The 12,229-nt window shown below is 40.4% G+C and overlaps 1 protein-coding gene across 4 annotated transcripts in view; it reads left to right on the top strand.

The window, feature by feature from the left end:
* DNAJC24 (DnaJ heat shock protein family (Hsp40) member C24) overlaps positions 1–12,229 on the top strand; it is a 40,612-nt gene that overhangs the window by 22,359 nt on the left and 6,024 nt on the right. For 3 of the 4 annotated variants that reach the window (XR_006017288.1, XR_006017289.1, XR_006017290.1), the window contains exons 3-5: positions 2,652–2,790; positions 8,272–8,559; positions 12,036–12,110. Coding sequence is in view for 1 of the 4 variants with exons in the window: in XM_042035670.1 (XP_041891604.1) it covers positions 2,652–2,790; positions 12,036–12,104 (208 nt within the window). In the remaining 3 variants the exon portion in view is untranslated. Of the gene's footprint in view, positions 1–2,651; positions 2,791–8,271; positions 8,560–12,035; positions 12,111–12,229 lie in introns of those variants that run through there. The other variant, XM_042035670.1, reaches the window with a different exon arrangement.

Below are 12,229 nucleotides of genomic sequence, written 5' to 3'. Positions count from 1 at the left end.
AGGTTACACTGGAGAAGGGAGCAGGATCAGACGCAAGACTCTGGTAACTAGGAGTGAGGGAAGATCCCAAAAAAGAGTATGGTTGATTTATGTCTGAAGTATTGACTGAGGGTATTAGATGCTCCCTATGAACTTTGGTACTTTGGTAAAGTGTCCTCTATGCCCAAGTGGCTGAACAGTGTCTAAAACAACTGGAGAGAGGACACCTCGTTTGTTCTCTTGAAGAGAAAAGAGAAGGGCAGTTGAATCAAGACTGGATTTTTGCTACAGACAAATGCCTGCATTTTGATTAGCAAACTAGGGAGTAGGAAAAGTAAGTCAATAAGAGCGTAACAATAAGTACATAAATCCAGATGAAATGGGGTCACTGGAATAAAAAGAGAATAAGAGGAGTATTAGAGTAAAAGAGCTGATGTTTGAGGATTTTTCTTAGTGTAGATGTAGTTTGCTAAAGGCATCAGATGATAATAAAGGAGAAAGGCCAAGAGAGGAAGGAGCAAATAGGTTCAGAAAGCATGGAGACCAAAATGGAGAGAAATAGATGGATGTAGATATGGATACGTATTTTAATGAGTAGGTCCCCCACAATGGAGCTGATACTAGTTAGATGAAATTGTAGTCTTTCTAACATAAAAATTGCATATGCTACAGATACTAAATTGTCCAAATCTATAGGAAAGGAGTTAAGGGCTATGTGATAAACCTGAAGAATAATTAATTTTCTGCATTATTCAAGAAGTGAACAGCGTAGTGTTTTCTGCATTGATTATTATTTTTCCAAAGCACTTTTGTGATGTGTGTTTTACTGGATTTTGCTGTGTCCTTCCAGCATAGTTCAAAAATGGTTTTTCAGTCAGACAAGGTTTTGGTGCAACAAAGGGAAAGCGGGACCAATTTTGTGGCAGTGTTCTCTGAACATTCGTGGCAGGAGAGAAGCCAGTATGCTTAGTTCTGCTTTGGGCAGTTGGTCAGTAATGTTTCCATGTATTTCTAACAAATTGATCTGAGAAGGTGTGGTCTTTGTGGCCAATCCAAATATCTAGCAGTTATCTATATAGAGTACAAGAACTTAATGCAATGACCAAAATTTTTTGGTTTTGTTTGTGTCTTAAAATTTCATCATCTTCAGTTGAGGAGATGGAAAGAGGGTCTCTAAGAGAGGAATCTTCATGGATCACAGCAGTGCTTTAGCCATATTTTTAGCAAGTTGTAAGGTAGTGCTCAGTCTTGAATGCAGAGGGGACTTGAAGTGGAACAAAAATAGGATTTTGTGTACAGACCTCATACATGAGGTTGCAGATACATCCACCTGTATATGGAAAAATACCAGTGAAAAAACTTGAGGTCAAAGCATTTTGCTCATCCATCCCTGCTGCTGTTGTACAGGGGACTTGTCTGGGTAACACCTGTCAGTGCCAGTGTCAGAGACAGTGAGCAAATAGACTCCAGGAGAAGTGCTCCTTTTACATTTGGGATTTTATCAAGTACACATGGTACTAGTATTTTTTTCTTTCCAAAATTAATTGTAAACTAAAACAGAGAGAATAATTTAGTCAGAAATCTGCTTAAACACTTATAGAACAGGTGTTCCACATCTTAAAATCTGCTGCATGTTTTCAGTGCCTCCACTGATGTTGGTATAAAGGGCAGTTAGAGCTCCAGAATAAGGGAAAACTTGGTCTATGACACAGTTATCTGCTGGTAGGCCTGATTATATTGCAACTTCCTCAACTTAAATGCTGTTTCCTGTTGGTCCATCACGTCTGCTGAGCAATTTAAAATATCAGAAAAAAAGAAATTACTGGAGATGAATTAAAGCTACAGGAAGATGGAGCTTTGAGGGGTCCTTATCAGCAGACGCTTGGAACCACTCAAGTCAGAATTTTCTGCTCAGAACAAATGAGAAAGAAAACATGTTACCATTTTAATTATTATTGCCTGTTTAACGTGAGTTTTCTTGAATAACCATGTCCTTGAATAACTATTTCTTAACTAAAATGACACAATTTTGTAGCTAGTGATCCATGACTTTAAATATTTGGAAGGGCTCTTGATTCACTGGACTGGAAGAAATTAAAGATGTTTAGGCATATTTTCAAAAGTAGAATTGCATGTAGTATAAATTATATTTGATCGTGTATATTTTATTTACCATTTAAATCATAAAAAAGCTAGGCACATGTAATACAGCATTCAATTTATCTGTAATAGCTTTAACTAAACATTGGTGGTTATGTTTAAATCAGCTCTGTGTCGTATTATGAGAGCTGCCAGCACTTCCAGCACCTCCTCTTGTTCCTGTGTCGTGGTCCCCTGCATGTACCTATTTCTGTTTGTGGTAGTCACTCTCTAGGTAAATTGTCCATAAGACCAGTGATTCCATCAGCAAATTATCCAGAAAATGCCATCAGTGCACATGGTGACACTTGTGCCACTGGTGGTTCTGTTGCCATTCCAGTGGGATAATTAAATTGGCAGTTTCCTCTTGTTCCCAGCGTCGTCATCTCCCTTCCTTTGGCTCCTTAGCTTAGACCTTCTCCTTTTCTCTGTCCTCCTAACTGGGTATCAAATGCATTATTGATTGCTCCTCTCCCACCCTCCTCACTTTCACTCCCCCAATCTTTTTTTTTTATGTTGTTTTTGATTGGCAGTATCATCCCGACAAACAGGAGGCAGATGTGCCAGCAGGAGAAGTGGAGGAGCGCGTGCAGCGGTTCATCGAAATTGATCAAGCGTGGAGAATTCTAGGGAACGAGGAGACAAAAAAAGAGTATGACCTGCAGCAGCGTGGTAGGTTCCTGCCAAGGAGTGCTGGAGTGGCAGCAGCTCTTTAAATAAGCAGGGGCTGGGAGTGGTAGTTAGATGGTATTTTAAAATGCTGTTTAGTGCTGAACCAAATGTTTCTTTCCCTCTTGTCCTACTTTCAAACGTGGATCCATTATTTATAGCTTGCGCTGCACATACGTTAGCTGCTGAAAATATGGAATTACTTCCAACAAAACGTTAGGGGGCATTATTCCTAATACTTTGAATTATTATGAAATCTGTACTAATTGCAGACCTTAGCCCTTTTTATTTTATGAAGGTAGCTTCATTAACCGTTCTTAATTTTAAGTTTCATACTCCATTTTGTTGCAGTGTTTTAGATGTAAGTATTAATCCATCAACACCTAGTGTTCATTGTGTATGGATTTATAGCCAGAATCATTAGGACACATTCTTTTCCGTTGTGTGTGTTAGGTAGTGTTCATAATTCATCCATAGTCTAAACTAGCCTTTCTAAAGCAGGTTTGTAAATAATATTTCAATGTAACATATTAACTAGGCAGCTCTAGCACGCATTTCTTTTTATGCCTCTCAGAAAATAGCTTCTTAAAACAGTGACAGGCTGTTGTGAGAAAGAAAGGGGGGAAATGTAGGTCAGGTCTGTCACACATGGGCTACCATTACATGAAGTGATAGGCTGTCTTTCTGCTCTGGCCTCAGGATAGGAGTCCCTCAGCCTTCCATTAGAACCTTCAATAAATGTATATCCACCCTACATGTTAATGGGGGGAGTCAATAATAGTGGCTTGCCTGTGGGGAAAACACTCGGTCGCACTCTGCAGTAACACACTGCGGCCCGGCATTGACGTGGAGCCACCACCACTGCGGAATGTGTCTGATAAAAGCCCACTGTCTCTGCAGCTTGTTATTGAATTCCCTGCCATTGTACATTGGCACACCATCAGACCTTGCTCTCTTGTGCTGATTTTTAACTCCCCTGCTGCCGCCGATGCCACACACAACTTGGAGAGACAAAGGCGTAGTCACTGTGGCACATAGGCATCACTGCAGGATAAAGAGGGTGATACAGAACTGGATATACACAGGGTGAATTCTCGAGTTAAATAACCTTGTATTTCAGACTTTGTGTGGCTTTGGGAAGAGAGGGGGAGGGGTGAAAACAGAGTTCTTGAATAAATATTTTAGAACAATGGAAAAATTTGGATCTTGTTCTATTTGTAATGTAAATAGTATTAAGATCAGACTTAAACAAATTTTTCATCTCAAAGCTATTTTTCAAATGCCTGAAGGTGATGTCAGAACAGGAATTTCTGCTGCCCAGTGCTCTCATCCTGTTGTACTCTTACCATTGTAATACTGGTTGTGTCTTCTCTTTTCACAAATTTTATGTGCAGAGGAAAGAGGAAACACTAGAGATGAAGTTAGGAAACTTTTCAGTATTTATTGAGTTTTACCTACAGCTTAAATTCAGACTATGAAGTTCCGTTTTGCCTGGGTCAGGTTAATCCACTGGAGTAGAGAGATACATCAAGATTTTGTTTTCCCTTGGGATTTAAGGACATAGCTATAAGTTAGTTTTGACAGTAATTTGAAGATTATTTGTATTTTCTGAGATTCTTTTGCATCCAGAGGAGTTCTTCGAAAAGCCATCTCAAGATTCTGTATAAAAGACTTGGTAAATAAAGAAATCAGATTGTACCTCTGTTTAGGCAGGTGTTAGGTAATGGATGGTGATGGGACATTGTTTTAGTACAGAGGGTGCCATTCCCAGGGCCCCCGTGTTTCAGGCTGAGCCACACCTAACACACATGTGCAGTGCTGCTGCATTCTTTCCAGCATGTTCCCTGGCAGCAAAATGATGGGGAAATAAATTCTAGTTCTTTGAATGCCTGTCAAGCTGCTTCTGAAGTCATGATTCTAGACAAATTCGTAGACACTGCCATAAAAGCTCACAGAAACAAAGGAATTGAGACAGCAGCTAAGGGGAATAGTGATGAGAGAGATAATACAGCAAGTTAGTAAGATGCAAAGGAAGCCTAGGAAGCAGGATCTGAAGGATGCCAGTGTGTGTATGTGTGTGGCTGCCCATCAGCAGGAAGCCCTTTGCACTGTAGTCTTTTCCCCATTTCACAGATTGTTTATTTGTATGTACCTTCTTGTGTTACACTAACTAAATCTTAATTACTTGGCTCAGAAATTCAGTAGCCAGAGAAGTTCCAAGGAGATGAAATTCTGTGGGGCTCTATGGTTTTAATTTTCTTTTTGTTTGAATACCAAGTTTTTTGTTGCGAATACCAAGTGAATGTGCTTTTATATCTTAATACTGCTTTTCTCCGAAGGTTTCCCAATAATCTCCTAATTTTTTTCGTGCCTTCAGGCCATAGCATTAAAGGGAAGGGACAAACCACAAACTGTTCAGAGGTTAGGCTCAAATACTTATCCAACTTTTTCTGATCTGGAAATCTTATAAGAACTGCCTTTTTCAATGTTTTCTGAAATTTTTTCCAATTCATTGTTTTGTCATATAAGAATACCTTTTTATGATTGTGAATCTTTTGTTTACAGTCCCCGCAAAAAAATTGGGGGATGAAAAAAAAATCTGCATAACAATTTACTTATGAAGAATGGACTTGGGTTTTTTTGTCAATAGATTTTCTTCTTAGATTTTTCTGTTCTTTGTTTGATATCCCATGTAAAAAAGATGAATATGCAGTTAAAATCAAGCTTGACACTGATAATTACCATAAGTTTTTCAGTGAGTTTAGCTTGGAAAAAACATGTTTCACATTCCTCACATTAGAAGTCATGTAAACCCTGAAAGTTTATGCTTTTGTGACACAGCTGGAAAGAAGAAAAACTTCTCAGAGAATCAGAGAATCACACAGGCTGGAAGACACCTTCATAGGCCATCCAGATCAATCTCCTACTTAAAGCCATTCCTCATAGTCAGTTGCTCAGGCCTTCTCCAGCCTAGATTTAGTGTCTCCAAGGATGGAGGTTCTCGAGCTGCTCTGGGCAGCAGCTCCAGTGTTTGAACACCCTCAGAGTAGAAAAACCAACCAAATGAATGGAAACCAAACCCCAAATCAACCAAAACATGTTTTGCTTCTATCAGGTCCTATATAAGGACTTCACAACTTGTGCCTTGCACTTCTCTTCTTTCCTGTGTGCATTTCTGAGAAGTCTCTCTGCATCCTCCTTGCCCCTGACCATGGTGGCAGTCCAATGGACTCGCTCTCATATGTCAGGGCTTTGTACTGGGGACACCAAAACTGGACACAGGATTTCAGATGCAATTTCTTTAGGGCTGAGTAGAGAGGAAGAAAAATCCCTGTGCTGACTCGTGTTGAGCCTGTTGTCCATCAGGTCCCTCTGTGGAGGGCTGCTTACCAGCCAGATGTCTCCCAGCCTGTACTGGTGCACTGGGTTATTCCATCCCAGAAGCAGCACTTCATCTTGGTTGAACCCTTTGATGTCCCTGACAGCCCATTTCTATATCCTATCCAAGTCCCTTTGAATAGCAGCCCTGCAACTGCTTGGGATTTTTGTTGATATACGCAAAGGAACTGTATCTAAACAATCACATTACCAAGGTAATAATATGAATTCATTTGATGTTGTAATTATTGATTGATTGTATGTTTTAATTATTAAGGATTGGTAAGCAGAAAGGTCACAAAATTAAATTAATAAATTGGTGCCTTAGATTAATTTCTGGTGATAAATGTAGCAGATAATTCAAAGCTAGTAATGGAATCGACACTAAAACCAGTTGCTTTGTGTATGATTTTGGGTGGCAAATTTAAGAGTCATGGGGTTTTTTTCCATGTATGGCTCTAGTGAGGTTCAATCAAGGATGGTATATTTTCACATGAGGATGGACACAGATGTCCATAACTCATAGAATCGCAGAATGGTTTGGGTTGGAAAATACCTTAAAGACCATCCTGTTCCAGCCCCTCTACCATGAGCAGGGACACCTTCCACAGGACCAGGCTGCTCAGAGCCCCATCCAGCCTGGCCTTGGACACTTCCAGGGATGGGGCAGCCACAGCTCCTGTGGGGAGCCTGTGCCAGAGCATCACCACTCTCACAGTCAATTTTTTTTTCCCTCTATCTAGTGAAAACCTGCTGTCTTTCAGTTTGAATCCATTCTGCCTTGTCCTGTCACTACGTGCCCAGAGGAGTTTTCGCATCTTGGCACATACCTCCTTTGGATTTTGAATTTTTAAATTACACTTTTAGAAAAATACTGCAGATGCAGTTTTCATACAGGAGTAACTTTCCAGTGTAATTTCTGTTATGTTTGTGTGTCATCTCTTAGGCAGGAGGAATTCCACTCTAACTGGAATTGCCAGTATTCCAGTTTGTGCCTCTGAGAATGGTTCTGGTTCCATCCCCTCTGTTCCTTTCTCTTAGGCAATGAGGCACAACAAAAAATTGTACTTAGCCTAAAATAGTTCGTTTTATAACACCTGGTCACTAATGCAGGCTTTGCTGACAATACCAGTGGTTTTGCAGTGTGCCAGGTTATGCTCTGTACATGACAGAAGTGTATATTCCTTCTCCAGCCATGGATTTTATAGCTGCAGCCCCTCAGCTAGAGCACAACCCTTTGAACTCTGTGGAGTTAAAACTCATCTGCAACAAGTGAAGCAGGATTACTTTGGTATTTTTATAACGAACGTATCTCTTGGTTAATGAAAATTCTTAACACATGACTTTGTTAAAATTTCGAAGTAAGTGCAATTGTTTTAAATTAACTTAAAAGACTCAAATTTAAGTAATTGTTTTAAAACTGAAAAGTCTATTAGAAAAAATTAGCTTGTGAAAACATCTAGTGAGTACTGTGGTGATTTTTATGCAGAGTAAATACTATAAATGGTATTTGACTGACAGTACATATCTTGAAGTTTAATTGTGTTTGGTTTGGGGAAAAAAGAAAAAATCAATCCTAAGTATGTATGCCTGATAAAGAGGTAGAAAAATCTTTCAAGTATTATGACTATTTTTACTATTACCATAAACTGTTAAAAGGGTTGAATTTCCATTTACTGCTTGCAACCCTTTCCCTAAAACTCAGCCTTAAATAGCCCAAGAAATATTTATTGTATCTTCAAGTGAAACTTAAATACCTTTCCTCTTTTACAATTTCTGAATGACCCAGCAAGGGCTCTAGTAAAGCTCTACTGAACCAAGCTGCTAATAGTTATTTAATGTTGTTCTGTAGCCTGAAAGAATCTCAGTAGATTTTTCCTTTTAATCTCTTTGAATTGCAGGCTCATAAACCTCTCTGATGAGCCTGCCAGTGTTTTCTTAGATCCTGCAGTTGAGACAATGGAGCTGCAGAATCCTTTCACCTCTTGTTGTCGGACAAATCCAATAGATGGCAAAGCCAGGCAGGCTGTACTACTGGGGAATTAAGATTTGTTTCATGAGTTCTGGTGAATGATCAGGTCTTCACATTTCCCCCTGTATGTTCAGGGTGTGTTTCAGAAATGACAACTCACAGAGTTTTACAGCCTGAGCAGACTGTTCAAGGTGCAAGGCCAGCACGTAACTCAGCACTGGTAACACTCCCGCTCTCCTTCGGCCAAGGAGTGAAAATGGGACACCAGTTTACTTCAGACAACCACCAACAGGGAGCCATGGTTGTAGTAACAATGATGCAGATGAAATAAGGAAGGACAGAAGAAATACGAATCACTGTGAGAACCAGTAGTTTGGATGTTCTGCTTGCAAACTCGGACTGGGCCGTGCCTCTGTTTTTTAGTAAGTGGCTACCTCTGTTTCTGCTGTGAAGGTGTATTAATGGCTGGGTGATGTATTTAATAGAGAACTAGAAAATAAAAAAGCTTTGTTCAACTCTGGAAAATGTTTCTCCTGCTTGAACCAGACAGGCAAGTAAATGCAGCGTGCAAAACTGCCTGACAAGAGCTGTTACTGGATTATGTGTGAAGTCAAGAGTGCTAATAGAAAATTTTTATTTTTTGAGATAACCAGATTTCAGATCTCATAGAATCACAGTCACAGAATATGCTGAGTTGGAAGGGACTTAGGAGGATCACTGATGGCCCTGCACAGGACACTCCAAGAATCCCACCATGTGCCTGAGAGTGTAGTCCAAACACTTCCTGAACTGTGTCAGGCTTGGTGCTGGGACCACTTCCCTGGGCAGCCTGTTCCAGTGCCCAACCACTCCCTGGGTGAAGAACCTCTTCCTGATATCCAACCTAAACCTCCCCTGACTCTGCTTCAGGACATTCCCTTGGGTCCTGTCACTGGTCACCACAGAGAAGAGATTGGTACCTGCCCCTCCTCTTCCTTTCACGAGGAAGTTGTAACTGCAATGAGGTCTCCCCTCAGTCTCCTCTCCTCCAGGCTGAACAGACCAAGTGCCCTCAGCCACTCCTCATACAGCTTCTCCTCAAGGCCCTTCACCTTCCTCGTGGCCTCCTTTGGACACTCTCTAATGGCTTCATGTCTTTCTTATATTGTGGCACCCAAAACCGCACACAGGACTCAAGGTGAGCCCTCCCCAGGGCAGAGCAGAGTGGGACAATCCCTTCCTTTGCCTGGCGATGCTGTGCCTGATGCCCCCAGGATCTGAGCATCAGATGGGGAATAACAATCTCTGTTCAGGCTGGGAATTGGGAGAAGGATTAATTTTGCCCATTGGTTGGGGTTTTTTTTATTTTCAAAATTACAGTTGCAGTGATGAATTAGAAAAGCTTTGTTGAAATTCTGTTCCCTGGGCTTCATATTGTACCATGTTTGGAACAGAAGAGAGAGTAGACTTTTCCTCAGCTGCTTCTTCATTACTTTAATGGTTGGACTCAATGATCTTTAAGGTGTTTCCCAACATAAATGATTCTGTGGTTCTATGATTCACAAGTGACTGTACTTGAAGTACGGTAACCTCATGAATTTGCATCGTACCAGTTCTCTTCATGGTGGCTTATGGCCCAATTGCCCTTTTTGTACTTTGTAGCAGCGAGGCATGACCTAAACCTCCACCGCCAATCCTATAAAAGTTGATTGGAGTGAACTTCTGCTTCATGAATTCCAAATAGGAAACTCTGCAAGTTTTCTAACTCAATTTTTTGTTACCTGTAGATGAAAATCTTTTCATTCTACAACATGAGACCCTTTCCCTTTGTGAAAATTGTGAATTTTTCTTCCAGTATTAAAAATAATATGTATAAAATATATAAAAATATGTGAAATAGGAAGCATTTGCCATTTTCATACTGTTCTCATAGTTATGGTACTGTCTTATTTGATCACAGTGGTGAGCCAGATGGGTAGACAAACTTGATTTTGATCTCTGTTTATTGTTTTCTTCCTCAAAGAAAAGGAGGATTCTGCTTCAAGCAAGGCCTGCTGGGGAAAGGCGTCTGGCTGGTTTTGTGGGTGTTTTCAGGACATTCACCATTCCAGTCCTCACGTTTTGTAGCTTGTACCAAGCAAACTCCCAGTAACATTGGTGTTATTTGGGATGAGATAAGCCATCTGGTCCTTTGGTATTTTTGTATTTTGACACCTCACACAGTTAACTAATGTTCTGATCAGTGTAAGGAAAATTGGTGTATCTTCCAGTTTTCTTTCATCATTACACTCCTGATTTTTTCCCTTTCTTTTGACAGTAATAAAGTACTGGGTCTGAGAAGGTTAATTTTCTTTTCATTCTGACCTTTTCATTACCAAATAGGTGTTCAGCAAAGGTAACATCAAAGAGGCTGTACTGATCCTGTCATTATTTCCAATGTGTCTGATTTAATTGCTTTCATTAGAACTAATTTAGATGAGGCTCATTACCAGGCATATATCATGTACATTTCAGTTGAAAATAGAACAGTGAGGTGCAAAAGAAAGATTGGGATTTAATACTTGATGGTTGGGTTTTGGTGATAAAGAAGGAAATACTCCATTGTCTGATCAGACGAAGGCTGGAGAGGGGCAGTTTTTCTGGGCTGCTGCTGGAGAGGGGGCTGCAAAGTCCCTCCGTTCTACTTTTCAGGCCAGAGCAAAGAAGTTACATGGAAGTTACAAGTTACATAGAAGAAACTGGGAACTGTTTAGAATGTAGTGAGTAAGTAGGGCAATCTCTTGGGAATTAAAACAACATAATCTGGGCCTCTAACTTTCCAGCAAGTGCTCAATAAGCAGCTCTGGAATAAGACATTATTTCACTGCCAGCTTTTCAAAGAAAGCTGCAGAAAACCCTCCACGCTCTCAAAAGCTACTAAACTATAAACAGGCTTAAAAATTCACTGCTCCAAGAGGAGGAACACCTCCCTCCTCAATAACATCTTCACTTAAACTGTACATAGGCACTAAGCTCCTGAGTACATTATTAAGCTAAAGAACTTGGTGTGAACGTTGTACATCAGATATGAGTGTGCTGATAAATGGAAAAAACACCAATATGTAGTGCACACTTTGCATTTGATGCTGTCAGTTGTGTTGTACGTTTTTCATTTCATGCTGTACCCAAATGTTGGAAGAATCTGGGGGATCCAATGGCAGCAGATCTCTCAGGTACAGGCCAGAACTTGTCTTTCTCTGCTCAGAGACTCTTTATCATAAAAGAGCATTTGGACTCATCTTCCCCTACGAGTGTTTTGCATTTATTTTTTTGCAGGAGTCTCAGTGGTGTTCTCACACACGACATTCACTTGGTGCTTATTGGAAGGTGGTTGTTTGGCTTCTCCTTTCTAGGGAAGAATGGGTTGCCTAAGACATACTGAGAAGTCTCCATTTGTGGAGATATTTAAAATCTGCCTGGACGTGGCCCATCCTGGTCAGCTTGCTCCAGCTGCCCTGCCTGTGCAGGAGGCTTTGATAGGGGATCTTGAGAGGTCCCTTTGGACCTCAGCTGTTCCACAAATCTGTGAAAAGTACAGGTTAGCAGGCATTCACCATTTCAGCTCGTGGAGTTCCAGCCAGGTTTTGAGAAGTGCATCAAAACAGAAGTTTGCCCCTAATTTCACAGAAGTGGGATGTGCAAAAGTGCTGGTTTCAGGGTCTTAATTCAGTAATACATTGTCACTATTTATTTCTCCTGGCTACAGGAGGACATTTTCCACCTTATGCAGATACATGGAAACTAAAATTTTAGAGAACTACATTTTTAACTGCTAGAGTGGTCAGGTAGGACTCTCTAGGAGGGACCAGATTGACTGCTAGGTATATAAAACTAATAATTTATCAGAAAAGACTGAACATCTGTCATGTTTGCTTTATAGAAGATAACCTGACAAAAGAATGGCCACTTCATGCACAGATTTATCTTGAGGATATGTCCTGGAATGAAGGTATGAGTGCCTTGCTGTTGATTCCTAATGCCTTTCATTGTAAATGGTTTCTGGGTTTTTCTGCATCTTACACCATTGTTGTGTTACTTTAAGTGCTGGTTTTTTCTGTATTTCCTGAGACAAAG

This window comes from Corvus kubaryi, unplaced genomic scaffold (genome assembly GCF_017639235.1).
Source record: "Corvus kubaryi isolate FWS band 111438036 unplaced genomic scaffold, C.kubaryi_AGA036_p1.0 37384, whole genome shotgun sequence".
NCBI classification, from domain to species: Eukaryota; Metazoa; Chordata; class Aves; order Passeriformes; family Corvidae; genus Corvus; species Corvus kubaryi.
This window is presented reverse-complemented; position numbering and strand designations above follow the sequence as displayed.